The sequence below is a fragment of the Nelusetta ayraudi genome, unplaced genomic scaffold (assembly GCF_046127955.1).
Source record: "Nelusetta ayraudi isolate G7.1 ecotype Tasmania unplaced genomic scaffold, CSIRO-AGI_Nayr_v1 ptg000169l, whole genome shotgun sequence".
Lineage (NCBI taxonomy): Eukaryota > Metazoa > Chordata > Actinopteri > Tetraodontiformes > Monacanthidae > Nelusetta > Nelusetta ayraudi.
In genome coordinates, this window is record NW_027466219.1 from 1,297,649 (window position 1) to 1,324,790 (window position 27,142).

Sequence of the window (27,142 nt, forward strand, 5' to 3'; positions counted from 1 at the left end):
TGATCTACTTTGCTGACCCAGTCTGGAAGTAAATTTAAAAAAATAAATCCAAAAAATGTTTTAAAAGGCCCAAAACTCAAAAAGAAGACCGTCCAATGATGGTAAAATGCAAAATCTCAACATGTCTGAAAATGAAAAAGAATAACAAAAAATTACGATAGTATGTTAAAAAAAAAAAAATGTCTGAGACAAAACGGAATCCAAAAAATACTTTTAAAAAGCCTGAACTCACTGAACTAACCGTCCTATGATAGTTGAGCATGAGACAAAGTGGTACAATGCAAAATGTCAATATGTCCAAAAACTGAAGAAAAAAACAAAACAACATACTAGTATGTCATACTATAGTATAGTATCCATTGAGAATGAAGAGCCACCAATCTTAAAAAACATTTATTGTCAGAAACATACATGTTGAGCCATAAACAATTGGAGTCATGCCAGATGTGCGAATAATTCCAATTTCTCAAACTAAACTTTATATAAATCTGGCACGTGACTGCATGAGCATAACAAATGCATAAATCTTTTGAGTAATGTCGTTGAAGTCAAGTTAAAGCTTTGCTTGCAAGCTTTGCAACAATTTGGTCCCCAAGGCCATTCATGCGAAAACTATATCTTCCATTGTGCATAAACCGTTTTTAACGCCATATATATATATATAAACAAATGTTTGATCGTGTGCAAACAGCAACTGCTGGTGATACCTTAGGGTCTGCAGAAGGTCAGTTCAGCCTCAGCTTGCAATTTACGTGTTTCACATGTGCGATAATACTACAGTTGGCAACCTTTTTTGTACAGAAATGACCAATGTGTGTGCTCATTGACAAGCATTGGGGACCATTTTTTCTTCAGATATTTCAAACGCCGTACACTATACAATATTTAGCAAAAATCCTTTTGATAAATAATATAATACAAGTTACATTATTACTCTTTGGGAGCCAGCTTCCCAATGTTTTCACTGCGATTTTTGTATATTCACTATTTCACTTTTCAAGTTCTTCATTAACATATTGACCGATGTTATAAATGGAGGTTGGTGGCACTTGACGATCCTGCTCTGTTCATAACGGGAACAGTAGGCTGAGTTAGAACAGGCCAACCTACAGCGCCCATCGTGACATGAAAGAATAGCTCCTCCTCTTCTCTCCAGCCCTTAAGTGTCTTTGCTAACACCGCAAATCTCATTCCGTTTGGATAACCTCTTACCATTTGCCAGGTATGGGTGTGCCACACTCATACCATCCTACATAAGTTGCGTGAGACCTTCCCCCAATCTCTCCAAAGCTCACAGGTTCCTGTCTTAGTGATCTATAAAACCCTAAAAAAAAAAGGAAAAAAAAAGAAAAGAGACAGATATGAGTCTAAAACAACCCAAGATTCCAAATGATTACTTCATGATTACCAATCGTCAAAGTACCTAGTCTTCTTGGTAACAGGTCTGCAGGCATGTTATTGCCAGTGCGCCCATCCAGAAAAGAGTCCACAAATTGACAGTGGTCCTCACCATATCCTGATTGATCTCCAATATTGTAGAACTTCCCTGTAGAAAAAAAAACAGCATAAGAATGTTTGGGATGGCAATAAATATAACTTGCGTGTACTTACCATTTAGAGAGTCACTCAGGTAAATCTGGTATCTCAGGGAGTTGCACAGCTGGATGCCCACAAACTTCCGGTACCATGTCCTCTTCACAAACATCCTACCGTTGCATTCAGAGTAGGCATCGGATTGAAATGGGAACTGAGTCCAGATGGCATCTTTGCCTGCGGAGAGTTGACAGGAGGCTGACATATTAATAATCATGTGTGAACAGAATCCAAGGCTATTACAGTTAAGCAATTCAATACACATTTTGTTAGAATGACGTTAAGTTAGCAAGAATGCTATTTACCTGATACGTTTTCGCTCACTCGTGGATCCGCTGCAAGTGTGAGAGCAAATTACAGTGATTATAACCATCACAAGAACTACATATCAACACAAAGACATGAAACATTTTGATTTATGAGGCAGAGCAAACCCAAACTTGTATTGGTGCCCATTTGGGATAGTATTTGGAATATTCAAGACAAAAAAAATCCAGTTTTTTTGATTGCACATGGGAAGCCAATTAACAAAGAATATCCCTGCACTCTCACTCTATAAAAACGTGTGATCAACTCTCTTGATTCAATTTGGTGTGATTTAGTCTTAATAATAAAAAAGGAGAGAAAAAAAAAGTCCCAGGGAACATCTGGTGAGCTAACACAACTTTTTGGGTTTTTGTCAGCTGGAGCCGAGGACAAAGTTGAAATCATGAGACAAGCATGAGCCCACCATCTGAAGGACTGATAGCTGATATTTAGGAACACTCGCAGTTTCTCAACAATCAAACAGATTAACAGATTAAGAGTTTTCTCTATTTTGACTTAAATGGTTGACACTCTTACTGTTAACTTGCCTGATTCTGTACTGAATGACACAGGGTCACTTGAAGGTCCAGGTCCTAGCTCGTTCCTTGGTGTTACTTTGAATTCGTAGCTGAAAAAAGAAAGGGGGGGGCTTTATCCTGTTTTCCAAAAGGCTTTATAGCTGGGACGCGTTCTGTTAACATGCCTTCGATGACTAAGGGTAGCACATCCACAGGAGGAACTGATGTGGTAATTCCACATTCTAAATGTTCTGCCAATAACTGGGCCAGAGGCCGATTCTGCAGAATTTCAACACCCCAGGCGTAGAGGTTTCAAAAACAGTTTGGTGCATAAATACCAAGTGTATAAAACTTTCGAGTTTCCCTGCTTCTCCAACTTCCCCAGGGGACAGATTACGGCTAGAACACAACGTAAGATTATCAACACCCACTGTATCCTGCAGTTGTGGGATCTTTTTGCATAGAGCGCACATCAACGTGAGTAGATAAATACATCAAGTGTCCATTAAAGACTGGCAGAATGACAGTTGGAGGCCTGATGTCCTGCGAATGAGCCACGTACCTGCTCTCTGGTTTGAGGTTCTCCACGGCTGTGTGAGTCTGGTTGGTTGTCAAAACTGACACCTCTTCTCCGTTTGGTCCTTTGGCAGTAGAAACAACTTCATACTCTGGCAAAAAGAAGTCAACAAAATGATCAATGGGCTTTGTATTCAGTCAAAACAATTCAGTGGGACTAAATGTATTTTTTCCCCCTTTTTTTCCAACAGGATCAACTGTCAATTTCTTGCAGGACTGTGTTTATTACTAAGGCTTGAATCCTGTTTTTTCTATTACTTAAATCCTTTGCAGTCTGAATTAATAATTGATTATGAATCAATCTAATTGTATTTACTAACTTAATGAAAAGAAGACAGCAGTTACCCAAAGAGGATTGAAATTAACTTTAAACTTAAAGTCCCAGTGATTGTCACATCCCAAAGGATTGGAAATTTGTCCTATGCATTGAAGCGGTGGGCAGCAGCGGTTAGGGTTCCCATGCCTAGGAATCATTTGGTGATCTAACCCCCCCCAATTTCAACCCGAATACTGAATGCCAAACAGGGGTTCCAATTTTTGGTTACCAATGGGTACCATTTTTACCCATGACCCGGCCAGAGATCGAACCCACAACCTACCAGTCTCAGGGTGGACACTCTACCACTAAACCACTGAGCTGGTCTGTAACTCTATTGTTCCTGCAAGAAGTCCAAGCCATTTTGTTAGGCTGCACCTTACCTCTAGTTTCGTTGTCTGATTTCTCCCAGTCAAGAATGACAAATGACGGGCAGCCCTCAACGGTGACCACTGTGAGATTGGATGGAGGAACCCGGGGAGGACTCGTAACGTTCAGATCATTGGGATCCTCGTCAGGGAAGTAAGCGAGTGAGGAGGTGATGGAGCATGGCTCGTCTGGCTTCTTACCAGTCTTGTAGACCACGTGGGGAGCTAGAAGGTGGCACAGTAACATGTTCCAATTATTTGCATCCCTAAAACCAAATCACTGTGAATTTATAGTTAGATATACCAGGTGTCCATGGCAGAAGATACCTAGCCAGTCATGTGTGGGGATAAATATACAATGTATATAAGGAAACATGGGGGTATCTCCAAGTGGGTTCTCGAGCTGTCATTGCAATGTATTGAACATGGCCATCAAACAAGTTAAAATCTTGATGCCATTGCTGTCATTGGCCTATCACGTGGAACCCTTTTGTAGCTTCTGACCATTGGCAAGTTGTCCTGTTCTGCTGCAGTCAAACTGTCCAGGCAACCCTTCACATGATCAGCGTCTGGGGCTCTTTACCTACGAAGCGTTTCTTGCCCATGATGTCTACGTCTGACGTGGGCAGTGGCCGGAATATGGAGGAGTTTTCATTAAAGTCGAAGCGTGTGCCTAAAAAAAGGAAAGCAGAGAGGAATGTGGGTTAGTCTGATGTGCCAGCAGTGCCTGGCAGCTCCGTCTGTCCTCATTTTTACAGCCCTGGCCTAGGTCAGTGACAGGGATGCCAAACACCTGATTTTTCCTACTGCCACACAGATTTGCGAGCTGCACAAATAGTAAGTTCTTATAATGAAGCCAAAACGTTCTAATAAATCTTTACTTTCCTCTTTCATGAAGGTTCTTTGGTATAAAGTAGTTCTTGTTATCAACGGCTTTACCTTCCTCTAAAAATAGACACAAGGTATTGCATCAGTCGTACTTGTGATGAGCGGGGGGTAGGTGGTTGTGTCTTGTCTATGCTCCTGGCGGGGCTTTGCTGTGACCAGCGCGAAAGGCTTCAAGATGGACTCCTTTTGTGCTTGCGTGAGGTCCAGCGGTTTTTCTGAGGGCAGAAATCAGCAGCACATGGAAATTTCAGTTCTTCCCCAAACTCTTGTGACTCACTCTCACACACACAGTTGTGATCCATCTGCTCTGGCCAGCCCACCAAAGGCTATTTTATTAGCTTTTTCTGACTAATGACATGCCAGTTCAAAGGTTGAATCATGAGTGATATGTCTTTTTGTCTCTAAATGGCTCTTATCGACTGAAACCAAGATGCTCGTCACCCATGCAAATATTCAAAATTATTTTCTTGAACGGTATCACATGAACTTCTATTAAACTTGTTGTTGTTTATTTAGCGGGAACAAACTTTGCCTTAATGCAAAAAAGGCAAACAAAACAAAAGGGCAAATGGACCACGGGTGGGACAAAACATTTTCAAGAGCCAGGACAATTCTAGTTGGCTGAGCCAAAGTAAACTCGGGCAAATAGGAGACAGAGGATAACATGACCAGTAGATAACCTGTAATCTCTTAGCTTCAAACTATGCACATGTTTGGAATTTTGTTTGGAGAAGGTAAGTTTGTGGTCCTTAAATTGTAATGAGTTTGAGATGTTTGAAAACTGCTTCCTGTTACAACATCGGGAGTTGAAGTGCTGCAACAAGCAATTCTGTTTATTGTGTATCAAAACATTTAGGGGATGCCTTTAAATAAATTCACCATTTGAAATCTGTTACTTTTTTTTTTGCAAAGAGGCACATTAGTACAACAATATTTTCATGTTGTGGATATGCTAGATCATCAGTGTCTTCCTCACCGTGGTCACTAGGTTTCCCCACAAGGTTGGGTTTCTTGTTGACTGGAACTGAAAGATGCTGAACTGCAAGACCTTGTTTGTAACAAAGTAACAAAGTTAAAAACTTTGTCACAAAAAGAAACAGAGACAGAAAAATATGCTGCAGATTATAATGCAGGGAGAGTTAGAGATTCAGCGATATCTCGAGGAGCAAAAACTCCCAGTTTTAGTTTGAAGACGTCTGTGATTTGTAATACAAGTGCAAAAACACCAACATTATACAAACCACAGCAATGCAGTAAAAGCCAAGAAGTCAGTAGTAAAACTGTCATTTATAGAGCTGCAAAGCTGAAAGAAACACGTTGCTGCCAAACAGCATTACAACAGCCTATGACTAATGCAAACTATGTCAACAGTATAATAACCATAAAACAAGATTAAATATACGATAATTTGAATTAAAGAGATATAATTATGTGACATAACATAAGGTACATTAAGTCTGTGAATGAGTTTGACTCCATTTAGTAAGGGGGGGTGTTTGATCTGATGCTGACCGTTCAATTGCATACCAATTTCTTGTGACAATGACCAGAACATTGCATACAGATTTAGCCAAGCTGTGAAAGACAGAGGCTAACAAGGCCTCATTCATGTTTCAGGAATAATTGAGTGCTGAGTCCTGTTGTACAGGGATAAACTGCAAGGGATTTGACACAGCTACATTTCAGAGAGTTAAGTTAGTAAAGTCTCTTGTAAATTTGTTATTCTTTTCAGGGCATTCACTCCCTTTGCCTTTTGCCATTTCCTTATCGCTGAGACTAATCGTTGGATACTTTGGTAACAACATTGAAACTGTGAAAACCCAAGTACGGCAGAGATGTTTCTCTTGAATTTGTTTCTTACGCCATGGGGATGACCTATATAGCACAAATCAACAACCACAAAGGAAACAAAGAGAGATGATACTATTAAGACAACTGAAACCACATCTCACAATAAATCTCACTGATTAGCAATGAGGATACAGACGGCCTGTGAGTCTAATATTAAATGCAACTATTGGGGAGTGTTTGTCCATTATAAGATATACAAGATGATGCTGCATTTTCTTTTTTTTAAATGCAACTCGGATTATTTCAAATGACAAAACGTTTCAGGTTACAACAAGATCAACACTGAATACAGTGAAGTTGTTCAGTGGGCAGGACATGCAAATGCAGGAAATGTAGTGTAATACAAGATCAACAACTAAGCTGTTCACAACGTTTCTTTAATATGGTCTGCTTTGTATTAAATATTCGCTGATTTTTGGTTTACCGCCTCGGAATAAATTCGATAGTCTAAACAACCAAAAGCTCAAAAAAGCAAAATAGAGGCAGTGGCCTCTGTCAAAATTCCCTCAACAAGAAGAAAAAAGATAACAAATAAAACACATAATTGATTTACACCGAAACATATTTGTGTGCGTGTGTGTGTGTTGCGACACAACAAGCATTTAGACTCCTTCGCTGTCATATACAATAAACAGCCTAGTTACTCTATGGAGATATCAGAAACAGTTCCTAAGAGTAACTCACACCAGCTGTGACACTGAAAAAAAGTCTGAGTCTTAACTATGAACAGAAAGGAGTTAGGGCAGCGTCACAATAGAAAATGTCGTCCAGATTTTTTTGAAGTGACTTGAGCTCGGTGCTGAACTTGACCAAAAAACATGATTTCATCTTGCTTCTTCATGAACTTTCCATTTAGCTAAAAGCTAAAGATGGTGCTGTCTGATATAAGAGTCCAGCAATAATCCTTGTGTTTTTTAACGTCCTGTATGAGGTGAGGTAATTTAAAGATGCACATCAGTGAAGACATTTCACTGATCCAGAAGAATAATTAGTTTGAATTATTCTTCTGGATCAATTACTTTAATTCACTGAGTGTGTGCAACAAAATTAAAAATGTTCAGTAAACTACACTCACTTTTTCACAATAACCAGACTTACACAAATCTAAAGTTTCTGATAGCAGGCTCATATGAACTGAAAAAACATAATGTGACGTCTGAGCCAGGTAAAGGTAAAATGGAAGGGCAATTAGAAAAATCCAAAACAGTGGGACTGTGCACAATTAGACATTGCTTGCAACAGTGCCACAAAGGTTAGTGTATGAGGAACACTAAAAGAAACATTGTGGTTTTGTCTTTACCAGGATTCTCTTTGGACCAGGCTTTAGGAAGAGTCTTGGCCTTGTGAGGTTCTCCATCAGCTGTTGGAGGAGAAAACAGGTCTGTCATACAATGAAAAATTAAAGCTGTGGGGAAAAACAAAAACAAACATATGTTGTGGAAATAACACAAACTGAACAGTGAGGTGAAACTGAAGATGAAGGTAGAAACACATAAGCATCCTAGTCCATTAAAATATGGATCATCTGAAATGGTTGAAGCAGTCAGTTTGTCTGTTTTCTACAGATACACTGCTGCTGGCAAGACCATTAAAGGAGCTGCAGGAGAAGGTAACTCAAGATTGTGACTTGGAAAGTAAAAGGAAAAAGAGAACTACGCCATCATTTACCCCTAGGTGTGCTGGAGCTGAGAGAGGTGGTCAATGTCTTGGATGGAGAAAATGGTTGAACATTGTTATGACCAGAATGAGTCTGAACTTTGGGACGCGGCTTTATAGGGCTTCTTTCTGCTGGAGAAGATGATGAGTTAACTGTAGACTGGGGAACTTCATCAATGGGGGACCTGAGAATACCAGAACCTAGATGGGGAGAAAGGCAATTGCAAACATTAGATGATTCTGCGTTTGAAAGATGTACCTAGACAAAACAAGACAAAAAATGACAGAGCAAATTAGTGAAAAGAGAATTTAGAAGAGGAAACAACAAATGAAATGAAAGAGAGGTGTAAATGAGATCAAAAGTAAGCTGGACTCCTCAGGCAGTAAGTCAACACTTGGTGGGGTGAGGGTGCTCTGCTGAAAATGGACGCACACGTGGAGAAAACAATTAAGATGGGTTGGTGTTTTGTGATGGAAATGGAAATGGGGAAGCAGTGATATTATCCAATGGCTTTGAGTACAACTGAAAGCATTTGATTCCACGACACTGGACAAAAGCAGATATGGCAGTGGGACAAGCTTGTCACGGTGTTTACCCTGATTGTAACTACCAGCCTTCTCTGCGGCCAGGGCAGGTCTTGGTAGAGGCTTGCCCCCTTCTGGTGGACTAGGAGCTGCATGAAAAAGAACTCACTATTTATTGAAGATATTATGTATGTTGGTGTTTGTTTATTTTTTACTTTTATATGGGGGTTATATTTCTTTAAAAAAAAAAAAAAAAATTTATAAAGATATTTTCTTTTGTGTGCAGTTTTTTGGGGATGCCTTGTAGGACAAAATGTTTCTTTACCCGTGGGGACTGCCTGCAACGGTGTGAGCTTTGTGGGTTCAGACAAAGTCCAGTTCAGAGGTTGAATTGGAACGCCAGGATGAGGTTGCGGTTTGAGCCTTGATCCAGGGTATGGCTTTGGCAGTGGTTCAAGAGGGGAGTGAGTGTTTGATGAAGGTTGTAGTTGGTAAATAGATTTAGAGGGATCTGTGAGTTTGATGTACATTTCAGTCGGAGATTGTTGCTTTTTGGGGGGAGGCTTTGTTTTTTCATTTGGCGGAAGTGGATGTTGAGTCTTAGGGTCTTTTGGTTGATGCGTTTTTTTCTCCTTGGGTTTCTGTTGTCCCTTTGGCTTGGTTTGAGATGTATGTTTCATTGTGGTAATTGGGGACTGTGTTTTAGGTGGCTTCTTTGGGATTTTTTTAGGCTTTGGGTTGTTGTTTTGTTCACCTTTGATTTGAACTGTATCATTTTGTTGAGATTTGCCCAAAGTTCTTAGCAGTGGTGGTTGTGTCTGTGGTATGTATTTGAATGTTGCATGAGGTGTTTGACGATGTGTTACAACTGTGAGATGCTCTGTCTGGGTCTTAAAGTCTGGTTCTTGTGTTTGTGGATGGACCTGGTGTTTAATATATTGTTTTTGTTGCTGAACAAATCCAGACACAGTGGTAGATGCAGTTTGCGGTTCAAGTTTGTAATGTGTCTTTGGATAATTTCGTGACTGCAAATGGGTTGTTGGTATTGGTTGAGAAGTTGGATGGGGTAGATGCTGATAATTTGGATTGTTTGGAAGAATGTGCTGTAAAGATTGTTGGGTTTCTGGCTGATGTCGCAGTACAGGCGTTGTTGTGGCTTGGTGATGTTGTGCCATCTCTGTAGGTTTGCGTTGGAATTTTGTATGGTGCGGTGGCTGTTTTTCAGTTTGGTGGTGGGAAGGGAGTGTTGGTTTGGTTTCTGATTGAGCTTCACTCTGGGATTTGGGCTGAAGTATGGGTTGGGATATTGGTTTTGGTTGTGGTTGTTGCTGAATATGAGGTCGGGATTGGATTGTTGGATGAGGCTGTAACTCTGATTTATTTAGAGATTTGGGTTCCAATATGGGTTTAGGTTGAGGTGGCTCATGGATAACAGCTTGGGAAAATTGTTGAGATGGGGAAGAGGGCTTCAGTATTGATGACGGTGTGATCTGTAGTTGAGGTTCATTTAAGGGTTTTGGTTGAGCCTGCAATGTTGGTTGCGGTTGGGCATACGGTTCTTGATGATCTTTGGGCTGAACTACTGCTTGAGACTGATCCTCAGTTTGCAGCTGCAAAGGAGGTTTAATATCTGGTTGTGATGGGGGTTGGCTTAAGGGTTCAGGATCAGATGTTCTGCTTTTTGGTTGGGTTTGGGGCTTGGTATAGATTGTTGGTGTGCATTTCGGTTCATTATGAGATGAGGGCTGGAAAATTGGTAAATTGGTCTTGGGCTGAGATTGAATTGTAGACTGAATTCGAGGAGGAGGTTTGTTTAGAGGTTTTGGCTGGGGTGTTGTTCTGAGTCGTGGTTGGGTATGAGTTTTTAAACGGACAGTTGTTTGAAAATTTGGTAAATGAGGTTCATTCAGTGATGTTTGAGGCTGTGATGGAGATTCATTCCTGGATTCTGGCTGTGAGATTGGTTGGGATTGAGGATGTTCTGGTAGACTGCGGGGATGTGTCACTGGCTGTGGACGAGGTTCACTCTGGGGTGTTTCATGAATTCTTGGTCTGGGTTGTGACTGAGTCTGAAGTATGGTCTGGAATGTTGTTTGCATTTGTTCAGGTTTCAATGTTTGTGGCAGTTCTTTCTGATAATTTGGTTGGAATTTTTGTGGAGGTTGTGGAATTTGTTCATTTTGAGGTGTTGGCTGAGGTAGGGGTTTTGGTTGTGATATTGGTTTAATTTGTGGCTGAGCCTCTTTGAGCAATTTGGGCTCAGTCTCTAGGATAGGTTGTTGTTCAGGCTGACCTTTAGGTAGAAATGTTTGTTGATGTCCTGATTTGGAATCATTAAGAGGATGATACTGAACAATTCGTTCAGGTAGTGGTTCATTTGGGCGTTTGAGCATGGGTGGAAATGTAGGTTTATAATGTGTTCTAGGTTCATTCTCAGTTTTGGGTTGAAATGATGATTGAAGCTTTGGTAATATTATTCTTGTTGGAAATGTTGTTTGTGGTTTTGTTTGTGGTGTGAATTTCTTTGGGGGTATGCCTTGTGATATCTTGTCATATCTTGTTTTTTGTTGTGTGTGGAGGTGAGACTTAAATGTTGGTTGGGGTTGCGATTGAGGTTCAGCCAGGGTTTTAGGTTGTGATGTGGGTTGTGATTGAGGTTTCTTCCAATGTTTAGGGTTAGACCCTGGTCTAGGTTGTTGAGTTTGATAGCGTATTGTTGGTTTGGGTTGGAGCTCAGATCTACTTTTTGGAGGGGGTTGGAATGTTGGTTGAGGCTGTTGGTCATGTGGGTGTCTAGGCTGTAATCTTGTTTCAGGTTGTGGCTGAAGTTCACTTGCTTCAATCTCAGGTTTCAGAGTAGACCTCAATCTGGGATGTTGGTTGGTAAGTGGCTCTGGTGAAAATCTTGGTTTATGAGGTGGAAGAGGTTCAGTCAGAGTTTTAGGTTGTGATGTGGGTGGTGACTGAGGCTTCTTCAAAGGTTTACGCTTAGACCCTGGTCTAGGTTGTTGAGTTTGATAGCGTATTGTTGGTTTGGGTTGGAGTTTAGATCTGCTCTTGGGTGGGGATTGGAATGTTGGTTGAGGTTGTGGGTCATGTTGGTGTTCAGGCTGTAATATTGTTTCAGGTTGTGGCTGTTCATTTGCTTTGATCTCAGGTTTAAAAGTAGACCTCAGTCTGGGATGTTGGTTGGTCTGTGGCTCTTGTGAAAATGTTGGTATATGAGGTGGTAGAGGTTCATTCAAGGTTTCGGGTTGCGGTATTGTTTGTGACTGAGATTTATCCAGAGGTTTAGCCTCAAACACTGGTCTTGATTGTTTTTCAGTCTGAGGTTGATATTCATCTAATTGTTTAGTATGTAATGGTGGTTGTGATTGGGTTCGAAACCAATGCGGCTCTTTAGTTGCAAATTTTGTTCCAGGTTGCGGCTTTGTCCAATGTATAGGCTGGAACGTTGGTTTGGGTTGGACCTCAGGTTCCTCTAAAGGTTGAATGTTTAATTTTGGGGCAGAGGTTGATTGCAAATTTGGCTTTGGTTGTTGTAAGTTTACACGCCAGTGATTAGGCAAAAGTGTTGCTTGGGGTTGTTGTGGTTGCGTCCTAAATTGTGGCTGGGCAGAGGTTTGTGAATGCATGTGGTGTATATCCCAGAATGCTTGTTTTGTTTGCAACTCTTCTTGATTTTGGGAATGAGGACGAGGAATGGATTTGGGTTTGGTTTTTTGTTTGATTTGCGGTTGAGTCTGTAATGGCAAAGTAACAGATTCAGCCTCTGGTTTTGGTTGTAGTTGTTTTGGGGTTTGGAGCTGAGGATGAAAGGTCGGTTGGGGTTGTTGATGAGGATGGTTCATAGGATATGGATTAATTGCTGCCTGAGGTTGTGGATGACTTTGAAAAACTGTTTTTTCTGTTTGTGATTGAGAATCATGTTTCCCTATTGGCTCAAAATGTTTCTGTGTGACTAATTCTGGATGTGGATGTGTTCTAGTTTGAATATGAGGTTGAGAATGAGGCATTTTCTGTGTCTGAAACAGAGCAGGCCATCCATGAGTCTCCACATCTGTCTTGAGGACTGGCAGAGAGACGGTGGTTGTTGTTATGTGTAATGAAGGTTGGCTCTTGGGAGCTAATGGGACCTTCATGATAGGAGGTAAGACTGATCTGGAGAAGTCCTCTCTTCCTGGGTTGGTCAAAAGAGAAAAAAAATACAGCCATGAATCCACAATTAATGTGTAAAATATTGATTAGAATTAGATATATCTTCCATGAAATATTTATTCACAAAATGAAATAAAATCAAAATTTTATTTCATTGTCTAGAAAATGATGAAAGCATAAAGGCATTGGGAATTTAGATCAGCTAAGAGCAATGGGCTGATCTAAATGTTGGACTGCTGAACAGATTAAACAACAACATATATCTGGCTCTGTTATGACAGAGGTGTCCAAATGCAAAAGGCAGTCAGACCATATGGACGTATGTGCAGCTTAATAACCAGTGGGCAACCAGAGGGCTTCCGTGCCTTTGGTTCTCAGTTACCAAAACTGCTTGCTGTGCCTCTGATGGGCTGATTTTCAGAGAAATTTTTGTTGATCCTCAATGAATTGGCTAATCTGATCAGATGTTCACCTCAGTGTAAGGAAAGGAGAATGAAAGGTGTTGAAATAAGAGCAGAAAACAGCAGAAGGGAAAGTAAGTACCCCTTACTCAATGTCAAGTTAATAATATAATACTCACAATAGCATTTATTTAGCTTGTTTGCCAGTTAATTATTAATAATAACAATTGCGTAATTGAATGTTCTTTGAAATATACTATTTTGTCTCTGACATTGTTAGAGACAAAATACTATCTTGATTCTGATTCACAAAACTCAGATTTCATCAATTCATTACAGAGTACTGCTAATAATTGCAGCTGTCCGGCTGGTAATATGAATACTGGTTCTTTTTGGCTTTCTTATGCCATAATCTTTTTTTTTTTTTTAAACATATTACTATTACTATTACTATTTTAACACAAAGTGATGTCAAAGAAGAAAAAAATAAATATATTAAAAGATACATCAATGAAAGGTATATCAAGTACAAGACACATAGAAGACTAAAGTTGCAGGTCCATTCCTTGTTGGACAGATAGGAGTGGCTGGTGCATGCACTTCTGTCATGCAGACTTTACATCACTTGCACTGCCCTGAAAGCAAAAGCCAATAATTTAGACTCAATAAAGTTTCAATTGAAAATGCTGGAAGATTTAAAATTATGTACAATCTTACGCTGAGAAAATCATACTGTTATCTGCAAGTAACACATGCACACACACACGCGCGCGCACACACACACACACACACACACACACACACACACACCTTAAAGCCACCATTCAGAATCAGCAAGATTTGTTGCTTTGCTCCAATGCCAAGCAGCCACAGCTACCTACCTTGACCTCGTTATGCTCCAAACAGCGGACACCATCTGTTTCCACTGGATATCTAGCTATTCACTGGGAGCATGCCACCTTTTGCTCATGCAGTTGATTTTCAAAGGCTATATTTTGTGCACTGACAGCCTTTCAATTACCGTCTTACCAGACTTGACAGTCTGGATGAGCCATAAAGCTATCTTTAAAATAATACACAATTCACTGATTACCAATTGGCTGTTTGGCGACCACCGGCAGTCTGGGTCCAGGGGTCGACAGAGATTTCTGTCTAGCTGTATGAGATGGAGCTGAGAAACATATTTCATGTTAGGAGACCTTGGAAAAAAGACATTTTGTTATTTCCAGTACATTGTACAAAAGTGGAGATTTTATTCCTGACCCAAACAACGATGCACTAGATAGTTTTGGCTGATTATTCAGTATTGTATGTCAGTGTTTTGTTTTTTCTGACCCCTGAGCTCAATCTTAGGTCAGAAAAGTCATTACCAAGAGTTGTCTTTGGGGATGCATTTCGGATGGGGACCTGTCTGCCCTGGGTCCTGTTAAGGTGGACTGACAAGGATGAGGGAGGAGAGATTCAGATTAGGCAGGTATAATGTGGTGATGGTGGTCTCTGTGCTCTAAAAAATAAAAGTTTGGTTAAAAAGAAAAGTCACACCTATGAGAATGTTGATCCAAACATCAAGTGCTTTTCAGGTAACATCATCCTTTTGTATCAGAAAATGCTTTATTTGCATTGTGACTGTTGCCTGATCAATCAATCAAATTTTATTTGAATAGCAGAAGTTCACCAACAGCCAATATCAAGATAGCACATTTTTAAAGCAGCATATGGGGTGAGTGTTTGAAGAAAAATAAGGGACATGTGCTCAAAGCTCAAAAGGGCTCATCAAAAGCAACATGAGTGTCTCCATCAGCTTACCGTGACGTGGAGAGAAGGCAATGGTATGTGGACCTGGGGTCTGAGGTTTCTTTAAGGCAAAGGACAAATGAAAAACAATGAGTATTGTAACAATTGAAAGTAAAGTACTGGCAATTGACCTCCATGCCCTCCCCTTCTCTGAGACAAATAATACTTAACCCCCTTGTTGGTGTTGTACCCAACTGATTTAAAATTTTCATCTTTCACAAGTAAAGGTCCAGGGTCATGTGACTGATGTCCATATATCCATGCATATATACATTTTGTCTATCCTTTTTTCTCTTTTGCGGTCTTGGTTCCACTGCTCAAGTGAGTTTGGTAGAGAAACTGCTCTCTGATCACTTGATCGGTCCTGGCTGCACTGGTGGTTTCCATTCGGCAGTTGGATGGAAATTTAATAAGGCCGGTTACCCTGACAATAGCTATGATCGCTAAAGAGCATGACATAAATTCAAAAGCACCCTTATGTCCAACATATACATTTTGAAGAAAAGCAGTATACCTGTGCAGTGCTTGCATGGATTATTAGAACTTTGTTCGTTTGTTTGTTTTTAGCAAATACTATACTTGATGTTTTGATTTGGCTAATACATACCGGAGGGTTGACTGGGCGTTTGAAGATTTTCTTGAGGGTTTTTTCTAGGACCAATGAAACAAAATAAAACAACAACAAAATATAAGTACAGTACCACAGAAAATGGCGTTAAATGCTGTTCTTATTTAAAAATTGAAATAAAAGAAATTAACGTAAGAGAGTTACTTGTGGTTAAAATAAACCAATCAACATCATTTTTACTTACTAACCTTAGTAACCAGTAAAAATACAAAGACACAGAAACTCGTACGTGTTGTAAAATCAGAATCTGATACTATCTCAAACAACCTGAAATCTTGGTAATCTGGTCAGTTGTTTTCGGATCCATATTAAAATAATATCAAGCCTACCGTCTATTGCTGTTGTGCTGACATTATGAATGACAGGCTTGCTCCACACCCCAGTGCCATCTTTGGAGCTGGGCTGGACTCCAAATTCATAGACCGTGTTGGGCTTCAGATTGTCGATGACTGTGTCTTTAGTCGGGCACGTCTGGTAGTTCCACTTCCTGTTCTTCTCCCGGTAGCGGACCGTGTAGTGTCTGTGCAAAGAACATTCAACACAGTAGATAAAAAGAAAATCCTCTGTGGAAGGATTCGTATTGTATTGTAGAATAGTATAGAGTAGTGAAAAGAATTTTAAAAGTGTTTTTGGTATCTTCAAAAAAATAAAACTCTTTCATCAGAATATGGACTTGTTATAAAACACCTGTGTGCAAAAGGTGTCCAAGATATTTTCTTTATAAATGGGAGAAGTTAGAATAACTCAGTTTTCTTGCCATTACTCCAGTCAGTGTGTGTCCATGCATGTGTTTATGAGGCAATAAATTTTCCTTCCACCATCTGTTTTTTAGCTTACCAAAACCTGCCGCCAGGATCCATGAAATAAAAAGTGATGCTCTTTCCGACAACACCTGTGCACTGATCCAGTGACTAATTGGCCGTTGATTGGATTTATCTTTCATATGGGAAAATTCAACTGAAAAAACTAAGGTCAAAGCTGAGCTCACCCATCTTCCAGACAGTCATTCATGATGTTGCCCTGATAGGAGGTTTTCAGCAGGGTCCCCCAGGACAGGACGACTGATGTGGGTGACACAGACCCAATGACCAAGTGAAGAGGCTTTTCTAGATCCACCTTACCTGAGAACAAAGGAACAGTTTGACCTACACATTTATCCGTAGTGTGGTACTACTGATGCGCCATGTATGAGGGACGCTTTGACTGCCAAAACAGAAAACGTTAACAGCTCAATGATATTTTTGCCAAGTATTCTGTTAAAGGACCCTTTTGAAGATAAATCATTTTTTATATCAAGTAGCATCTAATTAGCATTATTTGGTATTTTATTGATGTCTTAGGGGAAATAAAAAAAACTTTTGTTAATTTATCCTGTCATCCTAAAATGCCATAACTAATGAAAAATGGCCATGTATAAAAAGTACTACCTGTGCACTTCTTTTTGACTTCATTGGTTTGGACTGGTTGGACAGCGATGAGATACTTGGGCTCAGCATCTGAATGAAACCGGAATGAAACAAATGGGTGGCGATCAATCATCCAAGTTGACAGACGTCATCTTTCTGGGTCAGTCATAAATTAAAAAGTTAACGCTAATCTTACGCGCGCGCACACACGTCATTCCAATCTGTTCCTGATTAGACGCACTCACACACACACGGATCACACACTGGCCATTCTTACCGAATTCGGTTTCATACAGTTTTCCATCCTCCGGCAGCTGAATGAACTGCTTGGAGAACATGCTGCTGCCGTAGCCCAGGATGTAGCCCTCAAGCTTGGTGTCGGTGTTGGGAAGCAGGAACTTCATCACGATGGTGTCTCCCGTGGCGTTGATGCGAACTTTCATGTTCTGACGTCTTACTGAGGGGACAGGACAGGATGGGATTTTAGCAAATGGAATTGAGCTGTGTTTGCTGCTTACATTGTCTCTTTTTCTGCCTCCAAAGGAAGTGATACAATATTTCTTTCCCTCCCAGAGTTATTTATCTATTGGTTGTATTGATTGAATGGCAGATATGTGAGCTTGTGTGGGCTTTTCAAACTGGCCTGTGTAAACACACCATTTTCATCGCATACTTATATCTCATTAAAACAGGATTTGGACTCTTCTGCAAACTCAGTCAAGCACGCACTTTTAAAAGTTCAAAAATAAGAAAGGCGTTGTTGACTTGGACACGTCGAGTGTATGATTCAGCATTGGCACATGAAGGCAAGGCTTTTTTTTTTTTTTACTCTTTCTCCCATGCACGTGCACACACACACAAACACATACACACTGATGTCATCTTACAGCGAGATGCACAAATTCTGCCAGAGCTGACTTCGACCAAACATAGTTCCAAATAGCAGAGCTTGGGAACAGGCATGAGGACAGAGAGCAGAGCAAAGGGTTGGGTCGTGATACAACACATCCCCGAGAAGTCACGGCTTAACTGGTTTTTACCGGTTTAAGCAGTCTGGAAAACATGACTTGGTCTGAGCATTTGGTCACAGGCTTTAGAAATACCAGAAATACTGCCAATATTGTCTTCTATATCGATATCTGTGATACACACAGGTCACTATACTTTAGGGGCTCAAATCAGGGCCAGATCAGAACCCCCAGGGGCATTTGGGCACTGTAATCTACGGTCCCTTCAAAAACACACACCCCATCCAAAGTAGGTGATTAGAAATTGATCGCAGTGACATCAAGGATCGTTCAGGAGGGGATTTTATTAGATTTGACCAGCATCATTAAGAACTACGAAGAAGACATGAAATTATTTGGGCAATTATTAGTTGTTATGAGTATAAGTTGACAAATGCTATTTGTCTCACAAGTAAAACTAGTGTCAAGGGATACATTAAGGACTGTTATTGAGAAAAACAACTGTCAAAAATGATGATTAAATGCGACAAGAATTCAGCCTTGTTGCAATGTTTTCATTTAGTGTTTGGGATTGAGGAAAATGGAGACGGTTGAAAATGGATAACAGGCATCGCCTACGCTCACATTCAAACAAAGTCACACAAGAGAGTGTTTGTCTCTGTCCAGGGTGAACCGGGCTGATCTTTATCACCTGCCGCTGTCCCGACAAGACAGCGCTGTACCCATTTTACAGAATAATTCCTATATTGACAGAGTCCCAGTGCAAGGAAGAGGCTGAACCACAGTGATTCAAGGACTTCGACCTGATGAATTTCCTTACCACCTTTCATTTCTTGCCATGTGTTTTGTGGGTGCTTGCCAAGAGCAGGGAATGTTAACAATTAGCCAGTTTGTATAAAGCATGCTCATAAAAACGTCCATGCCAGAAGTGTGACTTATTATCCACAGTTGGTTGATGCATATGTAAACAGCAAATAACCGCAAAAACCCTGAGGGGAAGTATACCAGGGTCTTACTGGCCTGCCTGTATTAACAGCTGTCTCCCTACTTATTGTACATTTGTTGATTCAAGCACATTCATAAGTTGAATTATTAACTGAGTTTCTGTATTTCAGGAGAAACCACCTGGCAGTCTGTGGAACTTGAACTTTGCGCAAAGATCACATCCAGACATCTTCACAGCGTGACCTTGGATGTCTCTGCAGCCAGGAATGAAACAATGGAACTTTCAATCAGGAACATTGACTGCCAAACACCAGATCAGATCCTAACAGAGCAGTAGAGGGGGAAGCCCTGGATTTACAAAAATACACTGGTGCACTTTTGACTTCTCCTAGCAACAGCGTGGTAGTTTTGAATTGTCACAGCAAAGATGACTCCAACTCAGAGAGGTTCAGAGCTCTTGAAACGCTGCCGAATCTCTGGCACTGTTTTGTATATCCAATAGACCTCCAAGCAAATAATGGCTTCAATTCACAGCCAGTCCAAGTGACGTTCAGGTTGCACAGACAGGGACTGGTTCAAAAGTTCCAGGTAAAGAAAAGAAAAAAAAAGTAACTGCAGTGAAAAATGAAAACTAACTCTGACTAAATTCTGACAAATAACTTACGCCACAGATCTTTGTTGCCACTTTCAATAACAACTGACATGGCTGAAAAGTAAGTATTGTTCTGAGAAATATAAAGTCTCCCACAGAACCCAAACAAAATGTGTAATAATGTGTTTTGCAAAGCCAAATCTACATCAGCAGATGTAGATTTGTTTAGATAGACAGATAAATAGATAGTCAAGAAGGCACTTTGCTGTGTCTTTTCTCTCTGCAGCACAACAAGATATTTTCACACATGGCAGACATCAAATAAATAGCGAAACATCTGTACAGTGTCCACAGGTTCCGCTTGTGCACATCCTTGGCGATCGCATCAGACCGCAGAGTTCCACACTTGGCAGCGTCCTCGCCTTCAGCTATCTTGCCTTTCTCGGTTCCAGTGTGGAGGAGGAGGAGGAGAAGTAGGAGGAGGACTATCTTAAAGTAAACACTCAGAGAACAAATGCGCTGAGATCATGACAAGACTTTCCCACTCATGTTGGTGAGTAAACTAATGAACTATAAAAGTGAGAAGCAAAGAAAGAAAGAAAGAAAAATATGAGCTGGGATGGCAAGACTTGTTTTCGAATCTGCTCCGCTCTGCTCTTTAGCGCTGTGTTTAAAATAATGCAGTAGCTCGAGTGGACGGAAATCAGTCGGCCTTCAACCGCTCAACAAACTCCTAACGCAAAATCTATACTCAGCTGAGGGTGACGTCGACCATGCCACACACAATATCTTGCTGTCTGTACAAAGTGCCGTGGGTCATTTTTCACTCCGCTCCTCCATTTACAGTTTTTAGGCCTCCCAAGATTCAGTCCTGGAAGAAGTGAAGAAGAGACCTGGCCTTGTGCTCTGCACAGGCAGACACAGATGTTTGATGGCTGTTTGGAGGAACAAGTCACCTACATTTAAGGCAATGAAGTGCAAAAAAAAAAAAAAAAATCCCTGAGCGAGCCAGAACACACAGGGTTTGTTCTCACTCCAGTGCTAAGTGCAGGACAGCTGAAGTGACCCCTCTCTGCTGAGATGAGAACGTCCCCCAGCCTGCAGAAGGATTTGGCTTGGCATTAATGTTCATCTTTGTTGCTGTCTGGTTCATTGGAGGCTTCGCTTTGCGGCACGGCAACAGAATTTATGCCTCATATTGTCCTCCCACATTTTCCATCACCTCGGTGGCTTCCCCGCTGCTCCCCTGAGTTCTCAAACTTTTCATTCCCACTGTCAGAGCCAGCCCAGCAACAGCTGCGATCCCTTCGCCCGTGGCCCGGCTCCATCCCCTCTATCTTCACCTAATCTCCATTCGCTGCTGTCCTATATGTGACAGCGGCCATTTTGTTTTTACTGTAAAATCGTCCCTTGACTTCACTCTTTGTGCTCCTTTCCCCATTGACATCCCTCCCTTTATGTCTTTTTACTGTCTAGCACACTTCTGATCATCTATCATCCAGGGTGGCGCAAGAGAGGAAGAACGCAACCGCCTCGTTACATAACGCAGCTGGCTGTGAAGCGATGGCTTCCATCCAAAAATGAATTTAAAGCTCCTCTGAAAGAACAAACAGTCGCATGGTTCCTTTCATCTGCCAAAGCTGCTCCTGAAGGCCCAGTCTGAGAAGCCTTCTTCACTGGACTTATCACCTCATAAGGACTGCACACTGACCTCTACCATCTGGATCCTCTGGGGGCAGCAGAGCATGGCAGCTCTGGTGGAAAGCAACAGTGCAAGTGTGCGTGAATTTGTTGACACACTATGGGAAAACGTTGCTCATCATAAAAGTCTGTCTGTCAAATTTAATTTTTTTTATTGCGATTAATCGCAGAGTCTTTGTTTGTTTGTTTTCATTTCTCTCGCACTCTAGATACTGACAAATATAATGAACACAATATGATTGCATTTCTCAATCGCGGTATTTTAATTTTTGAAAATTGCTTTTATTTTGAAGTTTTTCGTGTTTTTTTGAGTGATTTCTTGTCCAGCTTGACACGTATCACCCTCGGCTTGCGTACAAAATAGGCCAGACGCCGGAATGATCGCTGCATGGCGCGAGGCAGCCGTTCGTATCTGGTTCTGAACGACACAATCGGTTAACAAGGGCGCCGAAAGGAAGGCCTTAAGTTTGAAATGCGATTTTTTAAAAATTTATGTTATGGATTGTATTTAATTAATTGCGATTAATGCATTAACGCTGACAGCCCTAGTTTATACTCTACAAATACTACTGCATACTACCTTTTGCAGAAATAAACTACGTAGAATCACTTCATGTTTTGTACGACGTACAACGTAACGGGCCAGTCAGCCACCAGCCACACGTCCTAATAACAAGACTTCCTAATAAACTAACTTCTAAATAGGCCACAATTTGGGGCAGGAGGCACAATTCCAGGAAAGCCGTCAGACCAGACAATATAAAAGCCTTGACCCTTGACCCCAAACTGGAAGCACCTCCAATGAAACCAGTGGCCAGTCACTGACCCTCTTCACTGTGTGTGCTTACCTCATTTAAGGAAACTGTGAATTTAAATAAAAAGAATGAAAATGGTAGAACCATTGCAAGGCTTAGGGAAGGTTGGCCAGGTGGAAATAGAGAGGAAGCATAATCATCCTTCCGGTGTGGCTGAGTCTGTTTAGAGAGAATGAATCCAGTTTAAAGTTCTCTTTGGATTTGACAAAAGTACCCCAGTTAGAGGCTGCAATAGCTTCTGAGCACTGCGCACAGCTGCACAGTGCTTAAAATGGAATGGATTTTAATAACTTACAAACTGTACCCTGAGGACGTTCACTAAAAAACTGAAAGCTTGTTGAGTTTGGCCCCTGATTCGCTTTACTTATGAGGCCACATGTGTCTTGATAGCCCAAACATCTTTGGAACATGTGATAAGGGAAAATTACTGACACATTTGGGAATGCTGCTTGTTTTTACGACTGATGCTGTGCTAAGATGAGAGTCGTGACACAGAGGGAAATTCAAAAAGAAAACATCCGGCAAAAAAGGCGCATCTTGTCTTCATTTACCTGCACAGGTTGTTCCTGGGATTTCTGCACATCTCACGACTCTCTTGTGCTTGTAGGAAATGATTGGTTTCCATTGACATCTGGCAGAGTGTTTTGCCCCATGTGGTAACAAGAACGTCGAGTTGACCATTTATCATTTCACAATTCAACCCCCAACTTAATTACTTTAAACTCTCTCTCCAAACAGACGTCAGCTTTTTTTGTCCGGTTTGGCCAATTAAAGAGCGCAGATAAAGTAAAAAACCCAAGAGATCATTAATGTATCCTGGCTAGAACTTCATTTTATGACAACTAAAAAACGGGTCCAGGCAATGACCTCACTATCTGTCATCAATAGCGTCACCTAATAAAGAGCCGCTGGACGACAAGCGCTACTGACCTCTGCTCCTGCGGGGCGCCGAGGGGCCGGAGAGGACCATCCCGGAGATGAAAACCACGAGGAAAAGGAGCACAAATCCGTGCGAGCGCCGCTGCATCCTCACCATCCTCATCATCCTCGCCGTCCCCCTGGGTGCCGAAGGGCAGCTCTGAGTCTCAACGTGATGCTGCGGTTCGAACGAGCTCAGGTTCCTCACAACAGGGGTGAGGCAGAGGGATGGAGGACGCTGCCAACCGCTTCCCTGAGACTGGAGTCTGGACGGCCGACGGCAGGTGGAGATGTGTGTGCCTCTGTGTGTGTGTGCGTGTGTGTGTGTGTGAGTGTGTGAGTTTCAGCTGGATGTTCTCTGGAGTGGCCGGACTACTTCTCTGAGCTGATGGCTCTCAGGACTAGTGCAGCTCACTGGACTGGACCACTAGGTGCAGCAGACGCACCTCTATAAAGGAGGGAGTGGCCTGACAGAGAAGGACACACCCCCTGCTATTATCCTCCCACTGTTATGTTTCTTCTCTCTGTCCATCTCTCTTTTGGAAGCAGTGAAAGCCTTCCCCTGGCCTCCAACTCTTCGAGGACCCTTATTAATCTTCTTTTTCACTGTTTAGTCTTGGCGTCCTCAATCGTCCTTATATTCCTCTGCACAATTTTTGACACTCTGAATTGCTCTGCCTTCTCTCGGTTCTACCTCAAATGGAACAGGCGACTACCACCGAAAATCTATTCTGCAAGCTGCTGTGATTCAATCCTAACCATTTACAACAATGCTTCTCCTACAAGTCTGGCTGGTCCTGCACTGAAGAACACGTCTGATCTAAAGATCACCTTTGGGTGGACAATAACATTAATATATTAACTTATATATTGATCAAGTTTGAAAAAAATGTTCTAGCGCTGATGATATGGGAGGTATGCTATGCATAATTACAGGTGTTAGGTTTAACATCAGCGTCCCTCAAGAACGGAATGTCCATCAGTTTGCTCTCTTCTTCATCCATCCTCATTAGTTTGCCTCGTAATCTTTTGTAGAACAACTGGTTGACTTTATTGGGCATCACAATGGCCAGTGTGTTTCATTTGTGGAACTTTAATTGCAAAAGGATCAAACCCTCTGGCTGCAATATTTACACCTCAGCATAACATCATAATCCCAAGCCAATGTTTCCAAAGTTGCTCTGAAGCAACACTTACTGCACTGAAAAATGTTCCGTGAAGCCATAAAAGATTCTTAGGCCACCCCTGCAGAAGTGAGCAACTAGAATAATGGCAGGACACCTTAAACCGCAAACAGCATCATTCTCTCCGATATAAACATTTGATCTTTTCATTGGTCCCCGACGTTGTGGCAGCGTTCCATTACGGGCTTTGTTCAAAAGTTACACTGGGTGAATATGGTTTGGGTTTACAGCTAGCTGAGGGCTGGCCTGCAGAACAAGAAGGGATTCCTATTTTTTATTATTATTCTTTTGTGGAAGTTACACACGTCTTGATCGCACGTGTGTGTGTGTTTGCTCCAACATCTCCACCCTCCAATGCAGCTGATTACATCCCACATGTTATCGCACGAGACAGGACATGATGTAGGAGGTCAGAGGAGGTTCGCATTCTTTAAAACTCCCCTGATCAAATTGCTGCTGTGCAGTGCCAGATCCAAAACCACAAAAGGATGAGTCACAGACAGCATCCATCTGGTAAAAAAATAGAATGAAATGAATTAGCCTAATTTCTAAATAACTGATAAGGATTGCTTTGTTTTCTATGAGAAAACATGTTTATGATTTGTCCTTTGCCTACCAATAAAACCTGCTTTCATAAGATATATTTGTGATTTAATGTCTGGGCCCCGTTTACAAGCTACAAATAGCTTCTAAAGAGTTCTATTTGACCAACAAAAAAAAAAGTTCTTGCTATAAATTTTGAACCGAGTTTTGAATGATTTGTAAATAACCTAAAACTGAACTGAACTCAATATTCAGACCCGTCTTGTCTCTAAAAGGGAATATGGGCCCAGGTTCACATGGTGCAATTCACCTGCTGCTGTTGATTTCAGGGGGAGGAACGAGCCAGGGTTTGGGTGGATTTACTTCAGTACAACTGGAGACACGCCAGGAGGAGGCCGCTGGAAAACTGTAGAAGCAAATGCCAAGTTGGTAAACAGAAATTGGTGACAAACAGCAGGAAACTTACAGTGAAGGGACGAAAGCTGGAATGTTTTCTGGTAACCAAAGAATACAAGTGCAGAGTGAAAGGAGGACACGCGAAACAGAGGAGGGCAACACGATGCAGCTGAAACTAGTCAGGGTGAAACAAGTAATTACAGGCAGGTGGCTGCAAGAAGACACAAGGCAGGGAGTCGGAAAGGAGGTGCAACTAATCAGAAACAGTAAAACATGAAATAAATAAATAAAATAGCCGGGATACATCTACAGCGCAATGAGTTGTATTAGTGGACAAAGCAACACTTATGCCCTATTCGCACGGGACGAGTATTCCCTAGGGACCTCTGGTAATTTGTAATAATCACGGAGAACGTCTGTTATCGTGATCCTGTGCGAATGCGCCACGGCTGTAATTTGTAAGGTAAGAATTCCACCGCAAATGACCTACCATACTTTGCCAAACACAGACTTCCTGTGATAATAGTAGTCCCGTGCGAGTCTGCATCTCAGTGATTGGGGGGTGTATTTTTTGTTTTTATTGTGCGCCTTTTCTACTTCTTTTCCAATTGAAAAATGGAGGCTGGGGGAATTATTAGTGGCCGTTCTGACAGCGTTTTAGGCGCAAATACAGTCTCGTATCGGTCCTGGAAACCCATCCGAAAAAGAGCAAGTTTTATTTACAGTGGCCATGACTACTGACGTACAACGTGACCAAACACGTACTCCCGGAATACCGTCGTAGCTGCCGTTTAGCTTTGCTTTGCACATGTGACAAAAACGGATGCGACGGGCACCGCATTGACATCATATCCGGGTCTTAAAGTCAGTAAAACAGAGTAAAATACAGACTTCACTTATCCCGTGCGAATGCACCGAAAGAAACACAGACGTTGGGGGGTAATTTACTAATGACCAGAGGTCCCCAGGTAATACTAATCCCGTGCAAATAGGGCTTTGGTCTCAAAAGCCACTGCACTGATTTTTTTAAACCAGAAACCTAAAGCACAAAACACCTCCTCCAGCCTCGTTACCAGCAGCTCAGCTCACACCTTTCTCCTGTCTTTCTTCTTCTGTGATCAAACCTTTTTCACTCTTCACCCTAATCCCGTCCATGAACTGCTGTCAGTGTCACTTTCTTTACAGTTTGTGCACGAGATTCCGGAAAAGTTTGCATATCTCAGGGCTGTTTTCCTCTGATGTCTTTCACCCTTATTACTACATTGCTCAATCTTCTCCAGGAGATTCTGTCCAGCTGTTTGTGATGGATGCGCGAGAAAGAAGAGAATGAGCCAGGCCTGCTGCCCTCTCTGTTTTTCCCATCACTTGTTTTCTCCCTTTTTTCTCTCCTTCATCATATTCCTTTTCAGCACATCACCAGCCCAACATGGCCAACAGCAGCTGGGAAACTGTGTCAGGATGTGCAGAAAAACAAAAGCAGGTTGTTTGAAGCGCGCAAGAGCTCCACGTCAGCTATAACAGGGACGATTTTATTAAAGGAAGCAAAAAGGATCATCTCCTTGTCATGCACAGCCTAAGAGCCACCGTGCTTCCGAGAGAAGGATCACTTTTAAGTGAGTGCGAAGAATCTGTGGTTCCTTCCTACCTGCAGGCCACTGGAAAACTTTTGCTATGGCTGAGTGGAAGGCCATTCACTTTACTGCTCTGTGTGTGTGTGTGTGTGTGTGTGTGTGTGTGTGTGTGTGTGTGTGTGTGTGTGTGTGTGTGTGTGTGTGTTCCCTGGTTATTCTGTATGGAAAAAAAACAATTTAGGCTTTGTTTTGTTTTTTATTAAGCCGTCCTACTTTTTCCGATCTGCTTTGGCCACGAGTGGAGTGTTTTATTAGATTGTAGGCTTCCATACCAGGTCAGGGCAGCTGAAGGATGAAAATCAGACTCGTATAAATACTTGGTGCTACTTCGGTGCCACAACCGCAGAAAGATTGCTCCTCTGTCATCGGGAGAACACCATCGTTCTATAATGCCGCTTGGAGGGATACTTCTTCTGACTTTTGGCGGAGGATTTATTATGTGCCTGTCAGGATGTGTGGCAGTGC

General features: G+C 41.6%; 2 protein-coding genes across 3 annotated transcripts; both read right to left on the reverse strand.

Moving 5' to 3' along the window:
* Positions 1-380: 380 nt before the first annotated feature.
* Positions 381-6,325, reverse strand: abi3bpa (ABI family, member 3 (NESH) binding protein a). Its single transcript, XM_076014607.1, has 11 exons — positions 6,316-6,325; positions 5,542-5,613; positions 4,658-4,780; positions 4,261-4,350; positions 3,693-3,902; positions 2,980-3,085; positions 2,448-2,527; positions 1,899-1,928; positions 1,612-1,770; positions 1,424-1,546; positions 381-1,324 (listed from the first exon to the last, which is right to left on the reverse strand). The coding sequence occupies exons 1-11, from the start codon at positions 6,323-6,325 to the stop codon at positions 1,209-1,211; spliced, it is 1,119 nt and encodes a 372-aa protein (XP_075870722.1). The 3' UTR covers positions 381-1,208.
* A 1,338-nt stretch (positions 6,326-7,663) lies between these two features.
* LOC142880615 (target of Nesh-SH3-like) lies at positions 7,664-23,524 on the reverse strand. 2 transcript variants are annotated; one of them, XM_076014553.1, is made up of 13 exons: positions 22,936-23,524; positions 17,262-17,441; positions 17,006-17,074; positions 16,567-16,699; positions 15,908-16,098; positions 15,558-15,601; positions 14,963-15,011; positions 14,527-14,592; positions 14,250-14,327; positions 8,923-12,777; positions 8,669-8,746; positions 8,085-8,273; positions 7,664-7,776 (listed from the first exon to the last, which is right to left on the reverse strand). In XM_076014553.1, exons 1-13 carry the CDS (start codon positions 23,048-23,050, stop codon positions 7,670-7,672), a joined length of 5,154 nt encoding a protein of 1,717 aa, XP_075870668.1. In that variant the 5' UTR covers positions 23,051-23,524; the 3' UTR covers positions 7,664-7,669. The 2 variants fall into 2 exon arrangements, with proteins under 2 accessions (XP_075870668.1, XP_075870669.1); XM_076014554.1 differs by lacking the exons at positions 8,669-8,746; positions 8,923-12,777.
* Between the last annotated feature and the right edge of the window lie 3,618 nt (positions 23,525-27,142).